We start from the raw sequence: 25,108 nt of genomic DNA on the forward strand, positions 1-25,108 counted from the left end.
CCCTTAAAGGGCCCCTGACAGCCGATTTTTAGTTTGTGACATTTATGTTGTAATAAGTAGGTCTATGTCTTGTAATCACGGAATGACACCGTAAATCCTCCAGCGTGATGTCTAATTAATCCTAGCAGCGTTAATTATGGTCATTTTTAGTGTAGGTTCAAAACGCGCGCCGAAAGAGGATAAGAAACTAGCGCCGCGCCGCGGCGGTCGCGCCTCGGGGCACGCGTGATGTCGTGCGCTCAGTATTGGGTGACTGGCTTGTTGAACTGCCAGTTGGAGAACACACACACGGAGAGCTCACGCTGCCTGCCGACACGTACCGAAGAAGGAGAAGGTGGGAGGAGCAAAGAGCAAACATGTTTCGCAATATACCGTGCACCGCGCATATTTCTGTCTGTGACGTCGACAACACTTGCTTTACCTCTGCAACGTCACAAGGGGCCTACGTCTACGTCATACTAGTGGTTATGTTGATAGGAGTTCAAAATTCAGATGAGCACTCAGGCTTACTTTAAAACCAAATTAAAATATCTTAAAGGCAACGCTCGTCACTCATAATCGGTCAGAAGTGCCCCCCTCATGCAGGACTATCAAACAACACAAGCATCTCGAGTTTCCAAATTCGGTGTCAGGGGTCCTTTAACCCTGTCACTGCCGGGTGTTTCTTTCCGTGACACACCCCCCAGTGTTGGCTTGGTTTCGGGGATATCGGGAAATCTTTAAATGCAGAGACATGGTACGTTGTGAGGTCAAGATGACAGTTAGGCATAGAAAGGGGATAAAATAACCTCGTTTGCTGCTTATAGCTGCAAATGAGGCTGCGGCAAGCGAGTGGAAGCAGCGATCAAGTCGTGTTTCGGTCTATTGGAGAGGCGAAGGCATGCACCTCTGAACCTGACGCACCGTAGCAGACACGCGAACAGAATACAAAAAAAAAAAACTGCAGACCCATGGCAACCCTTGTACCCATAATTGCATGCGTGCCACATGGTCACTCAGCCCGAGAGAGTAGCGCGTGCGTAGCAACCATGCCCCCCAGCGCAAAGAAGGGTGGGTGCAGTCGGTTCGTACTCTTCAGAGGAATACGCGTCCCAACACAGTGAGGGGCAAAAATGCATGCTTCTAGAAAGATTTGACAGGTGGCGCAACAAGCAGATTCACGCTAACTCACTCCAGCTTTGCGCTTAAGGGCGAATTTTTAACGCACAAGAACGTACCAGCACGTCAGTGACACTGCGGGGGGAAATGCAAGAATGTATCGGTACTTCAGTGACAGTGAAATGGTTAACTGCACACACTTGCACGTGTGTGTAATTCTGAGTACCAGTATGATCACTGACGTTAGTGTGTCTGCCTGTGATGTTGCTGCAGCCCTGAGAAACTATATTTGTTGCAATATAGGCATACTAGTAGTCAGGGCTCACCCCAGAATTTTTTAGTGGTGGACATTTTGTTGTAGGGTGAGGGGAGGGGGGGATATTAAGTTTCATAATTTCATTTTTTCAAAGTTCCCGTTTTTGACACACATCCACATTTAATTTATGACCACACATTTCTGGCATCTGTGACGCATATAGGAAACTGAAGCAAGCGCGCTCATGTTCTAGCGCTGACACTGGAGTTGGCAATCATTAAAAACACAAGGCCACCTGTTCAGACTCCGTTTTACATAACCAGGTCGTGAAAGGCACGGCTCGCTGGCATTGCGTACACACAGTTTCTGTTGATTTCTCAGGTGCACATTTCCACGGAATCAATCGGAGCGCTGGGTGGTCTCTCGTAAGTGGTGGGTGGTGAAGCGGAGCCACGGGTGGTGAAGCAGAGTTGTGGGGAGAACCATTCTAGTAGCGTACTAAGTTGGCATACTAGTTTTTCCTGTTTTTTGCTGATATGAATTCTGTCTGAAAAGAATATTTTTCGTGACCCCTTGATATTTTTATACATCAGATTCTATTGTACTTATTTGAGCCTCACTGCTAACATCGATACTGTCTGTTTGCTTGGAGAAGTGCCCACAGTTGACATTCCTCCCATACTTGAGCTGAGATTCTCAGTCATGTTCAAGTCACAAGCCTTGCCTCCCATCTTTTTATATTCTTTCTTGCTCTGTGAACTTCTGGTGGCTGGTTCAAGCATTCTGCATTGAATAATTTGCTGAAGTTGTGTGCTGTAATCGATGACGCTGCCTTTTTTCTACTAGCTGCTTTTTCAATTTTCAGTTGTTGTCGTGAACATTGTAGTGCTATACTTCCTTGTAGACGTGTTTGTCAGCATGCAATCTATGTGCCACATTTGTCAGTTTGCAGCACCCAAACCTGTTTACAGGCCTCTTGTGTTTTAAGGGGAGACGCGGGTCTTGGAACGGTCAAAAATGGTCAAAAAATCGATTTTTCGCAAAGCTTATTTTCGAGGCGTTTGTACTTCTGAGCACCTACTCTCAAATTGCTAATGCTAAATTCGGTCGGGAAACGCGATAAAATCGGCTTTCAAAGCACCCCGGCAGCACTAAAATGTCCCGAAAAGGACGAACTTTTCGTTTCGAGACCAGTGTCTCCCCTTAAGTGAGCATTGTAGAATGGAATACTCCTGAATCTTGGAAATGGCTGGTTGGTTCATTCTGAGGAAATTCTGCAGTGCAGACAAACAAGTTCGAAAAGACACATGAAAAGCAAGACACAATGCTTATCTTTGTTGGCACTGCAGAATTTCCTCAGAATGCATCTCTGTGCACGGTGTTTGGGATGTGTAAACTTAATGCTGTATTGGTGCATTGCCAAAATATGTGTCTTTCTTGCAACATTCCAACATTTTTTTCTCTCCTTTAGAAATGATGCTGGAGAACCTGCTGGAGACAACCAAAATGAGGTAGGAATTTTTTTTTTTTTTTTTTCAAGAGGCACTGTAAAATGTCATACAGTTCTTCACTTGGTTGAACAAGTTGTGTTAATACAAATGTTTACTTTGGCTTGGGAAAATCATGTTGCACTGAATGTTGCATTCTTCATGACGAAACATATGAAAATCTTTCTTGGCCAAACCACTGGCTTTAGCTTATCAAATTTCATGCAAAGGTAGCATATGGTAGCACACTTTAATACCACATGCGGCAGCATAACATTAGTGATATTTCTTGAAAGTACTACAGCACAATCAGAAGCAGCTGTCGATGATGTTTGAATAATGACCCGCCAAGACGTGTCAGTGGCTGTGGCACGTGGCTCGGGGATTTTGAGTGCTCTTGGTAACAAAGGAAGGAAGATGCAAGCTGAAAATCGGCATTTATCACTCTTTTTACATGAGAATGCCGGCTAGTTGAAATACACAAAATGAACAGTTCCTTTATATAGACGCTGAGGAATTGAGAAAATCAGAGTTGCCGTGCAAAGTTAATGCTGGAGATTCATGTTGGACACCATGGAGTAAGGAAAGCTTAGGAGAGGCCTAGACAATCTCTGCTATATTGGATATGTTGTGGAAGTCTGGTGTCTGTCTCGCAAAGGACCACAAAGACTTACGGTCCTCATTAACATGTTTCTCTCATGACCTGTTTGTTGCATTGGGACATTAAAGACTATAATTTAATAATTGAATAACATGGTCTTCTCAGTCAAAGCCATAGTCGTGTCCATAATTGTCTGCAAGGCCAATATTTTCTAGCATTGCCTATTTCATTCACTAGTTATTTTGCCCGTGTTTGGACAGGTAGCACAACTAGGTTCGTTCCATTTAATGTGTAGTACCTTGAACCATCGTTGCAGGTGACATATGCTGCATGCTCAATTTGTACTGTATCTGAATATCTTAAAACAGGGTCACTGAAGACATCACTGGTCTGGTGTCGCTGCAGTCGACCTGTACTGTCCATTCATTTGTGCTGCACCCAAATGCAATATCGAGCATAACAGGCTGCCATGTGCGACACCTTTGTATGAAAGTTGAACTTTCCATAGTGTGAATGGTGTGAGCCCTGCACACTTTTCTCATCCTGAGCTGTGTAACATTCAGTAATGCAAATGAAGCTTATCTGGACTCATGGAAGTACCTCTGCTGAGCTTTTGCTTCCATAAGACAAAAATCTGAGCTAGTTGGTAAAGAATCATCATAAAGGAAGAAGGCATGCAAACGCAGACGCAACTGAAAACAAGACAGTACAAATGCGGACTGTCAAATGAAAAGATGCACTGTTGATAAAAAGTAGTTTCTTCTTGATATAAGTTAATGGAAGGCTTGCTTGCGTATGCGTTCCCACTGCTGAGGCCTGGCATATCAATAGTAGTGGAAGCACATGTGCATGACAGCCTTCAATTAACTTGCACATGGAAGAAATCAAATGCCTGAACGGTAAACTCTCACACAGACCTCCATTTGTGCTGGATTGACAGATGGTGCTAGCATACCTGCACATGGGTAGATAAGTTTTTGTGTCGACTTTCTTTTCGTCTGCAGTGTGTCCTTTCATTTGACAGTCAGTGTTTGTATTGTCTTGTTTTCTCTCGCGTCTGTGTTTGCATGCTTTGCTTTTTTTTTCTGCTTTTGCGCCTTTTGCAAAGCTTTGACATGGCTTTGCAATGCTTGCCACGAATTTCGTCTGCACGAGCCACCATGCATAAACACTGTGCTCTCCCTTCATTTATGCATGCTACCGCTGTTAATGAATGCTACCTGCTGCCTCATTCTTTTTTTTTCTCTCTCACTTTCTTTCACAAAAAAAAAAAATTTTAGGAATCTGAGCCTGTAAGTTCAGCCTTTGCCTTGCTTCACAGTGGGCTGCACAGCATTTTGAGCTTGCCGCAGCTGATTAAATATCACCTTGGAAGTCTTCGCGTGTACATTGTGAATCGACTTGGCTACATGGTAAGCGGTGTCAGGTTTTGTGATGTAGTGAAGATGTGCAGATTTTTGGAGTTGAGTTGTGATTGCTTGGATGGGGACACTGTGCAGCGTTGTGTTGTGAGGTTCGAATACTCTGAAGCACAGATAGGTACAAAAGGCATAGGCTTTACTTGATGAAATGTCAGTGCGTAAGCAAATTGTTTGGCATGCAATTGTAGAAGGTGACACCCAAAGCTAAACATTAACATACCTTTCTTGCATGTTCTGAGAGATGTGAATGTGGTCATGGAGTGGTCATACCTTTTGTACCAGCGGAAATTTTCTGGAAGTGTAATTACTGTTATGTTTTCATTGTAAGGTTCATATATAATTGCCTGTGGAAACGATGGCACTCGGTAAAAGTTGTTTTAGTGTAGATGGTTCACCAAGCTTAGGAGAAAAGGTAGTGTGCAAAAATGAACATGTGTAAGCTTGCACACATAAATGACATCCATAAGCTCACAAGGTTTAGGCTATTCACTGCATATGATGAAACATCAACATTTAATTGAATGATTAACATGCTCTGGCTGCAGGTGTTGGCACATAAACCTTAATATCATTGTCTTCTTTTTGTTATTTTCTGAGAGATATGATCAGCAATGAACCATTGTAAAATGTTTTTTTATTTATTGTAACTATCCTGTGTACCGTGTGATGTCGGTGCTCACTAAAGAACACCAGATGGTTGAACTTTCCAGAACCCTCTACTACAGCATGCCTCACAATCATGGTTTTGGCTCATAAAACCCCACAAATTATGTATTATTGTAACTATGTGCTTCACTCTGTACAGACAGGCAACTCTTGATGCCTTGGTGCTTTTAGTCAAATGCTGTTGGCATTGATAGAATGTTGAAGTCAGTGCTTGTGATGTGCTTCTGTGTGATTGCTATCACTGCTTCATTCAATGCTGTTTTGGCAGTACTACTTGCGGCCAGCATGGACATGTGTACAAAGTTGTTTGGCTATTCTCCAATTGCTGATGGAAATGTGTGATATGGCGATCATTCTTGACACTGAGTGGTGGTGACACTTTTCTTGGGCTGAAGTAGGCATTTTGACTTTTAGTACAATTGAGGATGACAGGGCAGTTTACCTAGCAGGTGAATCATTGGCAGTACATGGATATGCCTAAACTTAATCTTTATAGCTTCAAATAGCTTTGTGATTTTCAGATTGGTCATACTAAACAAACTTAATGCATCATATATGCCATAATTCATTATGATTACACATGTGCTGCAGGGTGTCTACCGACCGGGAAAACCGGGAATTCTCAGGGATTTTGGGTAGTCTGGAAATTCTCAGGGAAAACTCAGGGAAATTGTGCTCCCTTCAGGGAAAATCCACAGTATCTTTATTGAAAGGCGACGAAAGTCGCGGTAGCGCTTGCTCGATATTTTGTGAACGCATTTTTCAAATCAAACGGCCGCTGCGGCTGCGGGGAAGTGGTCCACCTTGATGCTGTCATCGCCTTCGGAGCGGTGAAGTGGGAGAGAATCCGGCTAATGCGTGGCATGCGGGAACCGCGAACCACGACACATCGTATCGCGCAATGTTGTCAGTATGTTCTGGGAGTACGCGGTGTAGTTCTGTAATCTTTCTCGCGCGTGCTGTGCGTTAGCGCCCGATATGGTGTTTTTGTTATCGCCGCGTGTCAAGTAACAAGCATGATTAGTTGTAGAAGCGGTAGCAGTAGATGTAACGAGCTTGAGTTATCTTGCAAGCGATCGCGATCGCGCAGGAAGCGGATGTCTTCGACAAGGCTCGTATCTGGCAAGCCATCCCGATCGGCGAGAAAAAAGACGCTTGTTGGCTGTTATCGGAGAGCTAACTCGCTCTGATCCCGAGCTTCAAAGATGCTATTTAGGACTCCGTGAAGAATATAATAAATTTCCAGGCGAGAGCTAGCGTAACTAACGGGCCCATTCACAGCAAGTGAAAGCTTATTTCTTTTTTTTTCCCGATGAGGGCACTGCTGAAACAAGTTTTAGGCAGTCGACTGAATTTTTTTGGGGCTGCAGCTGGCAGTTACCAGCCACACCACGTTGGTGTTTGCTACAAAGCCGAATTACAAAACTTTTCAGAGCCATGGCATAGCGGCGACCGAAATTCGCGACACCGGCACGGGTCCCACATGCTCGATTCGGCGCGCGATGTCGGAAAACAGTAACGTTTCCACCATAATCGGATGTGCCGTAATTCAGGCTGTTGCCGTGCTTTCATGCGATCTTAGCCCGCAGCTATATAGCTTTTTTTTTTTTTGCGATAGCAATTATATAGACACTCCGACGCGAATTTTTTGCCTTCGCCATGATCTTCCCTATCAAGTCCAAATCGCGATTACATCACCCCGCGCGGCGCATGCTCCATGTGCGAGTGAAAGTGCGCGAGCGCTGCCGACGAACGGGGCTTAAGCAGAGATGAAACGAGCCGACCGTCTCATTCGCGCGATGGGCACGTTGGGAAGGGGGGGGGGGGGTCTGGCTGCGTGAGTCCGACAGGAAGTGCGTATTTTGTACCAGGGGGCGTGGTCGCGTGCGCCGCGGTATCTTTAGTGGGGATCAGCAGACGGCTCATACCTTTGTAGGTGTTGTGCTCTAAGTGCAAAACTTCCGTTGAAGCCATAGCAGTGGCAGATCCGGGGGCGGGGGGGGAGTAGCGGCGATTGCCCCTCCCTCCCTTCAGTGCCTGTCGTCCACCTCCTTTGTCAGGCTTGCTTGTCGAGTTTGCCGCCTTTGTCAGGTTGCTTTGCCTGCCACTGTCCAAAAGGGGTAAAGAGAATCTTGTCCCTGCTCTCTACCTCTCATTGCTCTACCCTTTCCTGCTTCTAGTGATGCAGAACTATCGGTAAATTGACTATCGATAGTATCGATAGTTTCTGTGAAACTATCGATAGTGTAAACAAACTATCGATAGCACTACTATCGATAAACTATCGATAGTCGAATCAGTAGTACCATCGGTAATATTACTAGCGATGTTAGTGCCACGCGTGTTTATTGCTTTGTTTTGATGTATTCAGGTTTCACCCACAGACTGTCGGCAGCATTTGACGCAGACCGCGCCGCGATGTTTGGGAAGCTTCGCGATTGTTTGACATTTGAAGATTACGCGCCGGTAGCGAATATTCAAGTTTATTCGAAAGCTTACGCGAGCACCAGCGATAACGCTGGAAGGTTTGATGACTGATGTATAAAAGACGAAGCGTTCCACCGGTTATCAGATTACTCGACGGCCGGCGACTGTTCTCGACTCTATCAGTGCGCAGCGTGTATCGCTCGTATTCTGATTTTTGATTTTCTGGGCACAAGTTCGACCAAATAAAGAGCTTCGTATTTCCCAGTCTTGCTGCGGCATTCTTCACCGTCATAACCATGCGACAAACTATCCATAATGGTGCGAATAACGATGCTGTTGCTGGCTGGCCAAATTGGCAAAATATTCGCGATAGCGTACTCTCAGCTTCGCTTAATTTGAGCAAAATTTTGGCGAAAGAAATTATTTGCGCAGTGAAATGAAAATGGCGGCATATGTCCATCAACAAATTCATATTTAAAAGCAACCAGTTACATCTTACAATTACCAAACTTTGTTCTTGATCATTTTTTTTACTTTGAAATCATAAAATGCAATATAAAACTGTAACAGCTTCTTGTAACAGCTTCTTTCCGCTACAGCTGAATAGTTTGACTTTATGATCATGTGTCAGCGAAGCACTCTGGTGAAGAACACAAGCATGTCAACTTTCTTGCTCTTCAGTTTGCTCCTCCGGCTCTACTATGTACCACGCGCGTGGGAAACCAAGTTTATTCTGCAATGAGTTCGCGCTGTTGATTTTAAACTATCGATAGCGCTATCGATAGTATCTTTTACCATCGATAGTTCGATAGTGACTCAGCTATCGATAGTATCGATAGTACCATCGATAGTTCTGCATCACTACCTGCTTCCCTATGCACATTTCCAACGAAGGCTTCTTAGGCACCGCCATAATCCCCTCTGGGCTGTTGTAAATATGCGTGACCCACCAAAATGCACTGCTGAGCGTTGGCTTCAGCCTTTGTACCCCCCCCCCCCCCCATTATGTACCTGAATTAAGTCGGATTAAGTCGTTTTCATTTTCTAAAATGCGTATTAGAAAGTGACATCACCGAGCGATATGGTCTCTACCCATCTTGACATGAAACAAACTTCTGTTTCACTCAGGGAATTTCAGCAAAAACACTCAGGGGAAACCTGGAAAACTCAGGGAATTTAGAAATGTCAACTCGGTAGACACCCTGAGTGCATTGACCAATTGTCTTACTGTGTTCAAAGATCTGCGAGCACTTGTAATTTCCGAAAGATAATTTGCGATAAATAACATTGCAAGAATGAAGATTAGACAAATCCATGTGCTACGTTCATTCGCATAACAGCTGAACAATTGCAGTGTCATAGTTCCCTCTAGTAATTTTAGCAACAAGCTCTATGGCTGTCACTGTCCGAGAGTTCTTTGAAGTACATGTTTACAGCCTCTTAAAGTTCTGTAAAAGCATACGGCATGTGTTTTTAGCTTAGAGGCCATGATTTCTGTTGGCTTCTCCTTCGAAATGGAGCAGTGACAAATTGTCACCTAGAGTGGTTGAGGTTGTTGGCTATTATATTCAGTTACAGTGACAAGACTTCTAGACTTCTACTTGGTGTCTGTTAAAGCCTCTCTTTACTGCTTTTGTTCGGGATAGTGGCAGTGGATTGATGGAAGGGTTTTAATTAAGGGTGTGCGAATATTCGAAATTTCGAATATTTTTCTAATAGTGTTTGCTATTCGATTCGATTCGCACTGGAATTTTACTATTCGAACTATTCGAACTTCCGAAAAACAAATACAGTCAACGTCCAATTGAAAGTGGTCCCTAGATGTTCAATATGCTTCACCTCATCACACCCCCGTATTGTGGCAAAGCTGCCTTTCAAGCTCCGCTACGTTCGCCAAATGTATTAACTAAAGAAAATGATGGTTCCAACATGGAGATGAAAAATGTGGCAGAGGGGGAGGGGCTCAATGCTGTTTTGGGCATGAAATTTGGGCAGGAAGTCCGAAAGATCGGAAGCCGAAGCTTTTTAGCATCTAAAATTTCAGATGTTCTTATATATTGACGTCTACGAGGCAGATTTGGAACTTCGGACTTGAAGGGAGCACACCCTTGTCCGCCACATCAGTTGGGCGTCCACAGAAGTTGAAAGAGGGGGAGAGGCTGAGGAAATGGCGTATTTGCCTATCATGTGTAAAGTGTTGTCGGCAACACTTTGGTTGCACCAAATCATGTACATAAATACAGTTCGGCTTCTACATTGCCTCATTCTTGATAAGACAACTATGAAACACCACCCCGCCAGTGCTGCATCAAAATAGCGAAAAGAAACTTTCATGTTGCTATCTCATAACAATATGCTTAGGAATCCTCTCTAACTTTTTTTCTGCACTTTTGCTTCGAATTATTAGAAAATTATTCAAGAAATATTAGAGAAATATTCGAAAAATATTCGATTCGATTCGCACTCACACTTCAATATTCGAATTCGCTTCGCACCCAATATTTTGCTATTCGCACAGCTCTAGTTTTAATGTCTATTATGTCCATCCAGTTTGGCCATGAGCAAGTTTGACCTGTGAACTTCTTGCAACAAGGAATGCTTTTGGTTGTAATGACTGGCTAAAGTATTGAGATCATTAAGTTAAAGAATGTAGTACAAGGACATTTTTATGAGTATGTGATTAAACTCAATAAAAGTTGTGATTACAGCGTTTAAAGCATCTGTTTCGAGGCATTTGTCTATGTAGTTTAGCATGACATTATGTAGCATTAAAGAAAGTTCAGCTCCATGTTTAACGGATTGTGATAGTATTGACTGTAAACTGTGACAAGTGTGTCTGTTAAAAGAGAACATGGAGTTGTAATTCTCTTGGATGAAGCAATTTACTTAAGTGTGTGTTTGTGGTACTGAGTGTTGGCTATTAGTGTGTATGAAAAGGCTGTTAAAAGTTGCTGTTAGCAAAAGGGTCTAGTATCCATTTAATTCCTATTGTATAATATAATGAGTGTAGTTTGCTTTGAAATGTGTTGACTAAAGCAATATTTTCTTTCATGATTCAAGGGTTTACCATATTTAGGGGAAACACCTCTAGAGCTCACAACAGGTAATCCTTGCTTAATATTCTCTAAAGTATTCTTACGTTTACCGACACCATTATATTTGGAGGCACAAAAGACACATGTCCCTCAGAAGAAAATCTTGCAGTTATACCAGGTTGAATAACGAAATGTTTCTCCTAAATGTGGTTGACCCAGCATATTCTAAGCATACATACAGTGTTTGTAGCAGTGCTTGAAGCTCTTGTAAAGCCCTTGAGTACAAGTATGCTGTTTTCAACGTCTTTAAAACCCTTGAATTTCGTAACCTTTGTTTTCACTGCTGTGTTTTGTTAGCACATCTTTGACCAGCCTGACTTCATACTCTTGTGCTGCAAGCTCAGTTTTGTTGTGTGATTATGGCACAGTGACTAGAATCAAGTTGTTCTTTCTTCTTTTCAGGGTGATGAAGATTATGTTGATGTTAGTATTGCTTATACTCTTTAGCAGTTTGTTTTGCATGCTGCTTTTCACTGTTCTGCAACAATGCTTTAGTGAGATTTAGGGGAAATCTTTCATCTTTTCACTGTCTAAGCAGTATTTCTTTCTTTCTGTCTTAGGATTCAGAAAAGTACTATGAATACGTTAGTATGTTGAAACATTCTTTTTTTTTCTTCATTCTGTGAAAGTGGAGGCCATGTGCTGGGCTAAAGATTTCTTGTGTAAACAATTTGTCCATATACTTTTGTTACTGTCAGCATTGTTATTTGTTTCTGTGCATAATATTTATACTGTTCACAAGTTACAACAGGCTTTGTCTCTTTTCAGCAGAAATGTGCTTGTCCTTATTGAGTCAAAACTGAAAACTCTTATGCTAATTTGTCTTTACACCTGCCCTTGTCTTCGTTCTGCTCTGTTAACATATCTGTTGGGGCTTGTTGAACAACTGGCTTCTAGGAACTTAGATGATAGACGTTAGCTTATGCTTGAATAGTAAATTGCACTTCAGATTCCTGGGGCCTGTGTGTTTGTTAGCAGCTGTTGTTAAGTGGTAAAGGAAGCATAAAAAACATTCGAGGCTGGCAATACTGACTTAAAATTCTCACAGCGGTTATGTCATAGAGTGGGAGTATCTGTTAAAGGAGTACTGACATGACTTTTAAAATTTTTCGGGTTGTTGCTCTAAATGAAAGCACGGGTGTCGAGAACCCTAAAATGAGTGTCGTGGTGCCTGGGGATGCATTGCATATATTTTTAATACCGCTTCTTTCAACCAGCAGTTTCGGTTTCGGTTTCGAGAGGGCGGCTTGATAGTGACGTGTCAAGTCTGCCCGTGACGTCACGGGCAGACTGCAACCCACGAAATATGCACCTGCTGTCCTTTGCTGTCAGTCGAACGTGGTTCATGATGAGTGAACTGTCGTCCAGTGCCTCCGACAGCGATTTCTGTGATTTAGGCTGCATGCAGAACCCAGACTTCGCAAACCAAGTGAGCTGACTTGAAACGTCATAGGGCTCTCCATGCGGTGAAGCTGCCTTGCAGATGCTGGGAGATGAAAACTTTAAAATCAAACTTAAATATTTATAGGTGTTTCCCGGATGCGGTGTGGGGAGAGCGTTAACACTACATGCCAAGGAAACCAAAGACGTCCGTTTTGCTGCACTTCAAAATCGTGTCAGTACTCCTTTAAGTGCAGGTTAATTGTTTAAATGTGTATACATATAGAGGAACACAATGCAGTCAGAATTCAGCAATGTAATCCAGACCAGCCAGCTGCTGTCGACATTCCTGTGCAAATGGCAGAGATACACACACAAGTGCTCTGTGGTGTTATATCCGCATCATTGACATTACACTTTGTGCCTCAGGTTCAAGGATGAGGAAGTTTGATCATAATTTGATGCTAGCAATTGACATACATGCAAAAGACATGGAAATATAGTATTAAACGAAGTCTGCTGGTACAATACTTATTTAGTGGTTCTCTTAGCTGTCCCTTTCGTGTTCTTGATAACTGGTGAAGTTTTATCTTTTCTTTTTTGGGGTATCCACTGTCTCTATGCTTACCAAGAAACACATTTGCTTTGTTTTAATGTGTCTGGTAGTGAAGGTTCATCTTTGCTCATTAACCTGGCATCTGGCAAGCATGGGGCATTTTTAATATACTTTATACATACAGTCAAATGATCTTCTTTATGACAAGGTGCTCGGGAGAATCAAAATACTTTGTTATAGAGGTTGCTTTGTTGTAAAGGCTGTGTACCGTAACGCTCGCGCTATGGTTGGAACAAAAGGAATTCATTATTCACGTCATTTTATTGTAGAGATGTTCACCTGGTGCAGTAACTTTATAGAAGTCCTTGCTTTGAATCTAACATCCTTTGCTCATCATGGACTGTGTTTTGTTTCAAAAACTCTTTTTTTTGTTGTAACCCATTTGTTGTCTTGCAATAACTCATTCTTGCATGAGTTTCAAGTGTATTGTTTCGTGCAAGTGTTCTCTCATAAGCATCAGGGATTGTATCGGGCTGCATGTTATTGAACAGGAGTGCACTCTAAGATTGCAATAACTCTTGTCACTAGGCAGGTAGACATTTTCCTACATATGTGAAACGTCTAAAATAACTGCAGCCTCAAATGTAGTGTGGCAGAGGAATGTGTGGCATTTTTTGCACTCGCTTGTGTGACACACTTGAGAGACAGTTTCTCTAGGCACTCTTTGCATATTTCAAAACCGTTTCCTATTTCTTGCTCGATTTTGCGTCACTTTTAATATTCTGTTGAAACTTCTTTGCCGAGTTTATTGCACCTGTATAAATCTTCCTCTTGATTTCCTTGGTACAGATAACTTGGTAAGCTAAATAAAGTTTGTAGTTAGCACTTTAGTAAGTTGATGGCAGATTGTAGTATTTGAGGCTTTCAGGTTCAGCACCACTTGCTTGTGAAACCTGCTCACACAGTTGTTCATTAACATTTAAACTGAGAAATTTCAGTCTTTTGAACACATCAAAGTTGAAATTTTAGTTACTTGATGAGATCTTGCAAAAGCAAAAAAGAAAAGTAAAAATATTCTACGCTGATTTGAAGAGCTCTGTGGCCTCTGACAGGATTGTTTGAGGGTGTGAAGTAGAACTGTTCCAAGAGCGGTGATTAGACGATTTGCTCGGGACGTGCAGTACAGGGTGGCGTTTTGTACTTGTTTTGTCAATTGTAATTCGTTGTACAGTATGTATACATTACTGAATATGTGCCTCCTTTACGGCATGCTTTTCTGAACTGTCTGTCTTACCTTATGCTGGGAGGCAATTCATTCTTGTACTCCGCATAATTGGTAATACCAAATACCAAGACACATTTGTAATGCCAAGACACTTTGTACTGCGACACCACGTATAACGGGTAATACCAAATACCAAGACAGTTTGTTCTGTGACACCACGTATAATGGGTAATACCAAATACCAAGACACTTTGTTCTGTGACGCCACATATAATGGGTAACACCAAATACCAAGGCACATTGGTATTACTAAGATGCTTTGTACTGGTACACCACATAAAATAGGTAATACCAAGGACTGCTCATCTGTAAATGTGTCTAGTGTCATTCCAGTGATCTGGAACTGGCAGCTAGCTGCTTGTTTCATGTTATGTTACTGTTTATGCATGCTGTAGAGCAGATCTGGACAACTTGATGTGATGTTTACGAAAGGCATTCGTGACACTGTTAGCCTGAAATATGTGTTCGAAAAAGAAATGTGCCCTTTCCCAGTTAGGATTAACCAAGTGTTACTAAAGTCTCTGTGCACTACCGACTGCATATATCTGTTAAGCTAAGAACACCACAAGTTGTTTTACGTGTTCTGTAATTGGAATTTTCTGCACTATATTTTTAGGATGATGACGAATATGAAGATTCGGCTGTAAGTTATTGATTTCCCTTTGAAACTAGAATAATGCGTGCTTCCAGCTGTGTGCAATTAATACGGTAGAAGGTGATTTCTGTCGACAGATTCCTCGCATACCAGGGCCTAGAGACGATGTGCCGGATGATTTGCTTGACGACGGGCCAGTCGCAGATACTGTGCACTCTGATAAGGTACAGAAGCAATCCAGTGTACAGAAGCAATCCAGTGAACAGGCCAAAGAGCCATTTGATGAATATGCCGATCAGAATGGTGAGAATCACAGTGACAAACAAATTGGCAAGGGTGCGTCTGAGCAGACTGAAGATACTGCTGACGTGGAACCTGATAAGGTGAGGCGCAGCTCTTGTTGATGAAGTACGTGTTGGTCATAGAGTTTGCGTGAGCTCTGTTTAGGAGTCAGGTGAGAAGCCTGCATACTAGATTTCATAAAAGTTCAGAGGCTAATTGCATGTTGTTATTATTTTTTTCTTCATTAACACTTGACTATGAAAGTTACATTTCATAACCTCTGTATTTACTTCAGTTACTCTGACATTACCATGTTCTTTTATGTGTGGGTGCGTTTATTTAAACATTTGTCTGTGTACATATCCTTTTTATGTTTGTCTTCAATGCAATGCAGTAAACTGTTTTTCTTTCTATTATTCTCCCCAACTTTTGCACCTCATATGCATCTCTTTGTGTAAACTGTTAGTGTTGTCAAATGTTTCTGTGATGTTTGTAGCAGTCTTGAGCCACTAAAAGTAGCTGTGATAAATATCAGCACCAGTGCACATCGTTAACCTAATGTTACTGCAAAGCTGTCTTATAAGTTTAATTTAGTATGCATGTTTGTCATTACCAAAAATCTTTTTGATGCTGTGGATGTTTGATGGTGTGTATTGTCCTCTCATTCTAAAAGCAACCCAGAAAAGTTTGAGCAACATGTGGATCTAAGACTAAATGCTCTGTGATTTTAATATGAGCAAATGCATATAGCCATGTTGTAAAAGATGCAGTTAGGCTACACTTGAAGAGCACACCCATACGCCTTGTACTGATGCTGTAACTTGGGCAAGTTTGGCTTTTGTTCTTTATGAAAGTAATGAGTGGAAAAAAGTGGACGAAGACAGAAGACTGGACGATACATACATTATTGCATGTGCTGAAAAGGAGGAAACAGTTACAGTGGTGGCACTTGATGTCTTGCTCTGCCAGTCCTCTATATTTTCACTCTGTTTTGCATCTCACGATATTGTCTAAGTTTCCTGTAAGAACTTCATGTACAGATTCATCTTGAAAAGCTATTAGCGCAAAAAAAGACAGGGACATAGAGGGAGGTAACAACACCAGCGCTAACTATCAACTGAAGGCTTTATTAGGCCAGAAGAAAACATATATACTCGGACTACGTCACCCGCGGCACATGCGCACGGTCAACGGTGCAAACCAAGGCACTATCTCTCCATACCTATCGTTAACCCCTTTCCTTTAGGAGCGAAACTTCTTTGTTAGAAATCGTTACTGACGGGTGACTGATGCAAGATGATCCCCTGATGTGTATGTGATAAGCCTCTGCCAGTTCTCGCGTGGTGCGATCACGGTGCTTAAATAAGGTGACCGTGTCAGAGAAGCGTGCTTCGCATACACACTGCGCAGAATGCATTGCTAAGTGCGTGAGCGGCTTTCCTTTTAAAGACGAGAGGTGCGCTAATAGCTTTTCAAGATGAATTTGTACCAACTAGCTCGACTTTCGGTCTTACTTCACGTACAGAGTCGTCCGCATTTAAGCTGAACACCTCATTAGTATTCAAGACCTCATTAAAGCTGTTGTTTAATACATAATTCGGAAAATCATTACTGTGTTTGTCGACACCATGATAACAGGCATTGCACTCGTGAAGTATAAGAAACGTTCTAGTTTTACCGGTTTGAATACTAATGAGGTGTTCAGCTTAGATGTGGTCGACCCTGTACAGGCATGAAGTTCTTACAAAATTTATGATGCAACAGAAGATTCTTTTTTTTCTCATCCTGTGCAGTGCACTTCTTTTTCTGGATATTTATGCCTTTTGGATGAAAGTGTGTGTTGTTGCATCGTAAATTTTGCATAGATCGTTACACATAGGTGATTTGAAGGAAAATCTACAATTTTTGCTGCTCAAGCTTCGTAGCAGCAGTGGACATAAAAGTTTATGATGTTATTGATACAACTGTCAACAAAATTCTATTAATTTCATTGAAAAAATAATTTTGAGGCATCTTCTAATCTCAGTCATACCAGAAATTATTACCACGAAGCTTGGTCAGCAAAAATTATCGCTTTGTCAGGAGTCCCCCCTCTCTTTTGATAATGTGACATTGTTGTCAATGGAATGTGGACTATAAATGGCTGCTATTGCAAGTAATGAAACTCTCTGCACTGCACAATAGTGAGATTTGTGTGTGATGGCCTGAGTGTTGTAATCTTACATTGTTATAACTTGGTACTTTGTCTGATTGGGCTAGTTGAAGGTACATAATCTCTACAGCACGAAAGTTGAACGTGGAGCTTAACTGCGCTTACCCCTGTATTTTATGGTCTTCCCCCTTGAACTTTCACACTCATTACAAAGATGTTTTGTCTTGCACAGATACGCCTTGGTTATATTGCACATTTGTTATAAGCATAGGCTCTGATTGGGGGTTGAAAAGAAGAATTTGCAATGGCTAGATTTACTTTGTCACCCATAATTAACTATAGCTGTGGTTTGGCTGTACTTGCATTGATCATTGTTCTTGATGAATTTGCCAAAATCCACGCGCCTTCAGTCATTCTGGGAAAGTCTGAAGTTGTCGTCCAGGAAAGGAGTGTCAACAATCAACATTACCTGTCACTGCTACACCTTCTGGCTATTCTTCGGTCGCAATGTTTCACGTCATTGTGTTGTGTCAAAAGGCTCGACATTTTTTTTATTGCACACTTCGCTGAGGCACTTGGAGTGACTTTCTCAGTGTTGCCATGACTTGATCTGTTTTCCTTGAAGTCTTCCAAGAGCCTGCAAGAGTAAGTTGCTCGTTGCTCTGCCAGATTTAGTTTTTTATTGTGTTAAGGACGCCGCTGTCAATTCATTGCACTGCTTGCATTTTCGGAACTTGCAGCTATGTGAAGCAAGGCAGGGCTGGTGTTAAAGCCTCGAGTTACGAAGCTAGCTACCACTTAGTGATGTGAAAGCATGCCTGTTTGAGTATGCATTGATCAGCTAGTTCAGTGGAAGTTCACATGAGGAAAGCTTGGGATCATGACCCATCAGCTTTGTTTTGCCATTGTACAGTTCTTGAGTGCATTCACTGCCTTCTCCTAATCTAGGCATCTTGTCTTCTCAAAAGATTAAATTTTCCCCTGCGATGGCCCACTGAACATACATCCCTAGCACTCTGAAAAACACTCACACTCAGTAGATTTCTCTAGCATTGTAATTTCACAGACAAATTAGCAACATTCACAGGCTTTCCTTGGCGCTGATATAGACTAGGCTCTTCATTTCTTCGTAAATTAAGCCAGCACATTGCTTGTGCACTTCTTGTTTCTGAGTAGTTCCGACTGATAATCTGGTTATGTTACCAGATTCCTATGCCATTGGGCAGTGCAGGTGGGTCCGTCAATTTGCAGCATGATTTTCCAGGCTAAGCTTGAACTGCTGCATCATTATTCTGCTCTTACCTAGCTGCATTAGCATTCTTCCTGGGCTTGGTTGTGATGTTAACTGTAATCGTTGAATATCGTAGGCTGAAAAGGAGGACAGCCTCAAAGCTGATGATGACATGGAAGGTGCCTGGGAGGAGACATTTAAGGGACACACAGATTCTAAAAAGCATGGTATGAGCAAGTTCTGTTCAATTTTCTTGGTGCTAGTGTTTGGCTTTTCTCTTCATGAAACACCTAGACATAGATCATCGGCATTCAACAATACTCGGCACATTATATTCAAAATTCCATGCATGCATCTCCCTGTGGAGTGGTTGTGTTATGTATTTTAGACTGAGAGCGTACTTTTTTTATTGGCAGTGCAGTGCCTTTTTCAACTTCATAACGAGTGATCATGCAGGCTGCATTCTAAGGGTACCATAAAAACAAGAATATAGGTAAGACCTGAATCATACAGGCCAACAACACACACTTACTAGTACCAAAACCGTATTTTTCCGCCAATGACCAGTATATAGACAGGAACCAATACATATTGACCTCTCATCGCATTTTTCTGAAAAAAATTTAAACCTATGTTTCGGTTTTCACAGTAATGCGAGTGAATTTGTGCAGCAATGTTTTTAATCATCAGTGCATTGCCTTTTATGGCCACATTCACTTATTACATAAATTTCCGGTATGATGACGTGTGGTTAATTAAAGTGTGCCACATGGAATGAAAGTCTTGTTAGGTGCGTTGGATTTCCTCTTGTATGCAGAGCCAATGCACGGCTTTTGTCAGATGCCATTATGTGGTTCATAATTTTCGGTACTGTACCTGTACTTCCATTGCACAGTTAAGCTATGTAGTATTGCACAATGGATAAGTGTATTTCTACAGCTGCGAACACTTGCACTCATTGTGACAGGCCCCATGTCTGTCGGTCTTGACTTCACGTTTGAGGGCTTTGACCACGTCTATGGGCTGCCCGAGCACGCAGACTCCTTCGCCCTTCGCTCCACTGTGTAAGTCCTGTTTTATTGTTTTACAGCATTTGCTTGCTTGTTTGCTTACTTTCAGGTGTGACACGAGTCATTTAACTGTGATAGTTTTGGTCTTTCATACTTCTTGTGAAACAGTGTAGGAAACACCGAGCCCACGAGTGCGTAACAGCATCAGGGGTTGCGCATAATAATACAGTTGCATTGCACCTTAATTTTGTGCAGTCAGATGCAGTCTGCACACCACGTATGCAGTGCTGTGCAGTCATGTGGAGCGCTAAGAACTGAATCGCCACAGTGTGAACTACAGCAGCTTGTTATGTAAGGGTGTACTGATGAATTGAAATCGTTTCAGTGGCTCGTCAGACCCTGTACGGATGTACAACCTGGACGTCTTTGAATATGAGGTGGACAGTGTCATGGCTCTCTATGGCAGCGTGCCCCTGATGCTGGCTCACAGGTATGCACGTTTCTTATTTGCATATTGTAATCTACTTTCCATGGTGGCTTAGCTGCTGTGACATCGTTCGCGTGTAGTAGAGCTGTGCGAATAGCAAAATTTTGGGTGCGAAGCGAATTCGAATATTGAAACGTGAGTGCGAATCGAATCGAATATTTTTCGAATACATCGAAGCGAAATTGCAAAAAAAAAAGTTAGAGCGGGTTCTTAAGCATCTTCTTATGAAATAGCAACATGAAAGTATTTCTTTTCGCTAGGTTGATGAAGCACTGGTGGGGTGGTGTTTCATAGTTGTCTTATCAAGAATGAGGCAATGTAGAGGCCGAATTCTATTTATGTACATGATTTGGTGCAACCAAAGTGTTGCCGACAACACTTTACACACGTGATAGGCAAAGATGCCATTTCCTCAGCCTCTCCTCCTCTTTCAAGTTCTGTGGAAGCCCAACTGATGTGGCGGACAAGGGTGTGCTCCCTTCTAGTCCGGAGTTTCAAATCTGCCTCGTACACGTCGATATATAAGAACATCTGAAATTTTGGAGGCAAAATAGCTTCAGCTTCCGATTTTTCGGCCTTCCTGCCCAAATTTCAAGTCCAAAACAGCATTAATTGACCCCCACCTCTGCCACATCTTTCATCGCCATGTTGGAACCAGCGTTTTCTTGATGTAATACATTTGCGACCGTAGCAGAGCTTGAAAGGCAGCTTTGCCGCAAAACCGGAGTGTAATGGGGTGAAGCATATTGAAAATCTAGGGACCACTTCCAATCGGACGTTGACTGTGTCTTGGCAAAGTTCGACCTTAACGGAGCTTGAAAGACAGCTTTGCCGCAATACCTGGGAGTGATGAGGTGAAGCATATTGAAAATCTAGGGACCACTTTCAATCGGACGTTGACTGTCTTGACAAAGTTGGACCGCAACGGAGCTTGAAAGGCAGCTTTGCCGCAATACGAAAGTGTAATGAGGTGAAGCATATCAAAAATCTGAAGGGGTCACTTTCAGTCGGACGTTGACTGTATTTGTTTTTGGGAAGTTCGAATAGTTCGAATAGTAAAATTCCAATGCGAATCAAATTGAATAGCAAACACTATTCGAAAAATATTCGAAATTTCGAATATTCGCACACCCCTAGTAGAGCTGTGCGAATAGCAAAATTTTGGGTGCGAAGTGAATTCGAATACTGAAGTGTGAGTGCGAATCGAATTGAATATTTTTCGAATACTTCGAAGCGAAATTGCAGAAAAAAAACGTTAGAGAGGATTCCTCAGTATATTTTTATAAGATAGCAACATGAAAGTGTTTCTTTTTCCTAGGTTGATGAAGCACTGGTGGGGTGGTGTTTCATAGTTGTCTTATCAAGAATGAGGCAATGTAGGGGCCGAATTATATTTATGTACATGATTTGGTGCAACCAAAGTGTTGCCGACAACACTTCACACGTGATAGGCAAAGATGCCATTTCCTCAGCCTCTCCTCCTCTTTCAACTTCTGTGGTGGACAAGGGTGTGCTCCCTTTAAGTTCGGAGTTCCAGATCCGCCTCGTAGATGTCGATATATAAGAACATCTGAAATTTTCAATGCTAAAAAGCTTCGGCTTCCGATTTTTCGGTCTTCCTGCCCAAATTTTAGGTCCAAAACAGCATTAATTGAGCCCCCACCTCTGCCACATCTTTCATCTCCATGTTGGAACCAGCGTTTTCTTGAGTTAGTACATTTGCGACCGTAGCAGAGCCTGAAAGGCAGCTTTGCCGCAAACCGGGGTGCGATGAGGTGAAGCATATTGAAAATCTAGGGACCACTTCCAATCGGTCGTTGACTGTGTCTTTGCAAAGTTCAACCGTAACGGAACTTGAAAGACAGGTTTGCCGCGATACCGGGGTGTGATGAGGTGAAGCGTATTGAAAATCTGAAGTCACTTTCAATCGGACGTTGACTGTATTTGTTTTTGGGAAGTTCGAATAGTAAAATTCTAGTGCGAATCGAATCGAATAGCAAACACTATTAGAAAAATATTTGAAATTTCGAATATTCGCACACCCCTAGTTTGTAGCCTATATATGAGTTTGTAGCCTATATATGCATATGTTGCATCATGTGATGATCTGCTGTGATATGTGTGTGTGTGTGTGTGTGTGTGTGCGCGTGTGCGTGCGTGCATGCGCTGTTTTATGATGTACCATGATGAGACATTAAACTTCATTTTCTCTTCTAATAGTTATAATTATCCTATGATGCTGATATTCATGACAGTAGAATACAGAAAGAATAATTTATCTGTCTACACTGAATTAATGATCACAGCGTCCGGTTGATCTTGCGCACAAGTTTAAAAACTGACAAATGTCTGCGTTCGTGCAGTGAAACAAGGACTGTGGGTGTGCTGTGGCTAAATGCAGCGGAGACTTGGGTGGACATTGAGCCAAACTCTAAGCAGGTCAGTAAGCCTTCAACCACCTCCTTTTACATGTCAGAGTTGGAAATTACAGGGCCACTAACGTTAATGAAAATTGCCGAGGTCTGCGACCTTTTGTTTGAAATGTGAAGAGTTGAATGAAATAAGATCATCAATAAAAATCTAGCCTTATGCACAAGCAGCTAAATTTCATATGTGCATTGTTTTATGCCCATATGGGCAGGGTTTTGAAATGGACCACTGTTGTCTCTTTCAGGATGGTGACCATGGCACGGTAAACACACCCAGCTGTGTCTCCCTCTATCTTTTAACTATTGTGAAGCTACACCAGAACCTCTGATATTTAGTTAGTGCATTAGTTTCTTCCCATTTACCCCGTGCTATTGACTCCCTTTGAACAGTAACTCCACAGCAGCAGGCCTGTGCAAATATTCGAGCAATTCGAACATTTATACGAATATTGCAGTATTCGAATTCTCTTCGGCACGAATTTAAGATTTCTGAAATTTCGTAGTATTCGAAATGAACAAATAGACGTACTTTACCCTATGTAATCCGCCTGAAAAGATCATTCCACAGCAGCGAGCAGCCACTATGCCGTGAAACACATTCAGGGGAAATTCGCACTGCCGCAAAGCCGCAGTTCATTAAGTATGCGTATTACCGGCACCTCGATTTTTTTTTTAAGTTTGATAGTGTGTTATGGAAGCTAAGTATGGCAAATTTTTAAATTTAACGTATTTTACTGCATATAACTTGCACCCTGCTACTACACTCAAACCTCGTTATAACGAAGTCACAGCTGCCACAAAAATAACTTCGTTATATCCGAAAATTTGTTATAAACATTTATTTTAACACTGTATTTATGACAATACTATTCTTCATTTACTTCGTTATAACCATTAAATCATTATATCGAGGTTAGAGTGTATTCGTATTCGCTTCAGTGTAATTTATAATACTAATTACCACGCGCTTCGACTTCGCTTCGAACCAAGAACGTGATATTCGCACAAGCCTACAGAACTGAAACGAATACAAGACTGTTAAGTGCTCTCTTGACAGATCTCGCCTTTAATGGCATAAATTTCACATCTAATGAGGTGCACACATTTACACAATAACTGCACCCTTAAGGGGGGACATGGCACTTGAAAAAAAAGTTTATTTCTTGATCGATTTTAATGAAACTTCCTGAGTTTATGTATATTTCAGTGCTAATTTTAAATATGTAATTACTTTTTTAGTATGATGTGCAGTTTTTAAAATACAAAATATTTCATGTGTCTTTTGGGGAGCAAAATTTTTTCTAAACTGAGTTAGTTACAAAGTAAATCGGCAAATCATGATAATCTGGAATCAGAACTGTGTGCAATGCAACAAAAATGGATGTTCTAACGCCATTAGAACAAAAGTTATGGTATCTTCAACATTCACAAGTGAAATTCCAGCTTAAAATTGACTCACTCGCGAATCTTCAACATACCATAACTTTTGTTCAAATTGGTTCAGAACATCTATTTTTGTTGCACTGTAGACAGTTCCGATTGCAGATTATTGTGATATGCCGAATTACTTTGTATTGCACTCAGTTTAGAAATAATTTTGCTCCCCAATAGGCACAAGAAATATTCTGTATTTTAAAAACTACACATTGTACTAGAAAAGTAATTGAATATTTGAAATCAGCACACAAATATACATAAAGTTGTCAAGTTTCATCAAAATTGGTCAAGAAATAAAGAAAAATTTTTAAGAGCAGTGTCCCCCCTTAAGAGGCTAGCTTTTACAGTATCTACAGTTTGCCACGCATTCTAGTAGCACCATTACAAGTGTAAGATTTTAAAGTATCCGTATGGTTTGCCATGAGGTTTTTTCTGGGATGCCTTACTAGGATGTATTTATACGGCTTTAGTGAGCCTTACAATTTTTATCAGTTGGCAATGCTGAATGAATTCGGTAAAAATGTGTTTTGAAGAATGGGTTTGTTCATAACAGAAGGAACACAAGGACTTCATTTCCCAATGTCAAAACACGCAGGTTGGTTTCTGACATTCTCTTGATTGCAAGTACTGTGCAGTGTGTGTGGCATGAAAGTTTGAGTTTGGTTCAGCACTTTCGGAGGTCTTGTTTGTCTCATAAGAATATTGAATTGCTTTTCAAAGATTTGAAGCTATGAAAACGATGTGCAACATTAAGACACTGGAGGCACTCTTTCAGGATATATTGCTTCACGTCTAATGTTAACATTGTGTTTTACGTCCATATGCTTGTGGTCCGAGCACCACTTGCAGTGATATGCACTTGTTAAGCTGCATTTTGGCATGTTGAAACAGAGTGCAACACCAAATTGTGCTTTTTGAAAAAGGCCAGGAACAAATCACTCTTGATTGTTGGCTGTGCATTTATATACTTCATTCAGTAGAAGGTCATTAAGGATAGTTATTATGAGCAGAAAATGCACCCTATTAAAAACGTTTTATCTCAAGCAGACAAGCAGGATTGTGGAATTTTCGTTGCCTTATCTGGCGCTCAACACAATTTAGCAGAACTAATGAATTGCCACACTTCTCATGTAGTCATTGGATTCATATAGACTGAACATCTTCTGAACAGAACTTACAGTTCTCATCAGTAAGCTGAACATAAATTTAGCTT

General features: G+C 41.6%; 1 protein-coding gene across 2 annotated transcripts in view; it reads left to right on the plus strand.

Moving 5' to 3' along the window:
* Nucleotides 1–25,108, plus strand: part of LOC119373733 (neutral alpha-glucosidase AB) — a 54,989-nt gene that overhangs the window by 11,090 nt on the left and 18,791 nt on the right. The window contains exons 5-10 of one of the 2 annotated variants that reach the window (XM_049410757.1): nucleotides 2,826–2,865; nucleotides 18,669–18,759; nucleotides 19,500–19,596; nucleotides 19,928–20,032; nucleotides 22,393–22,468; nucleotides 22,704–22,721. In XM_049410757.1, coding sequence (XP_049266714.1) covers nucleotides 2,826–2,865; nucleotides 18,669–18,759; nucleotides 19,500–19,596; nucleotides 19,928–20,032; nucleotides 22,393–22,468; nucleotides 22,704–22,721 — 427 coding nt within the window. The remainder of the gene's footprint in view (nucleotides 1–2,825; nucleotides 2,866–18,668; nucleotides 18,760–19,499; nucleotides 19,597–19,927; nucleotides 20,033–22,392; nucleotides 22,469–22,703; nucleotides 22,722–25,108) is intronic. The other variant, XM_049410758.1, reaches the window with a different exon arrangement.

This window comes from Rhipicephalus sanguineus, chromosome 11 (genome assembly GCF_013339695.2).
Source record: "Rhipicephalus sanguineus isolate Rsan-2018 chromosome 11, BIME_Rsan_1.4, whole genome shotgun sequence".
NCBI lineage: Eukaryota > Metazoa > Arthropoda > Arachnida > Ixodida > Ixodidae > Rhipicephalus > Rhipicephalus sanguineus.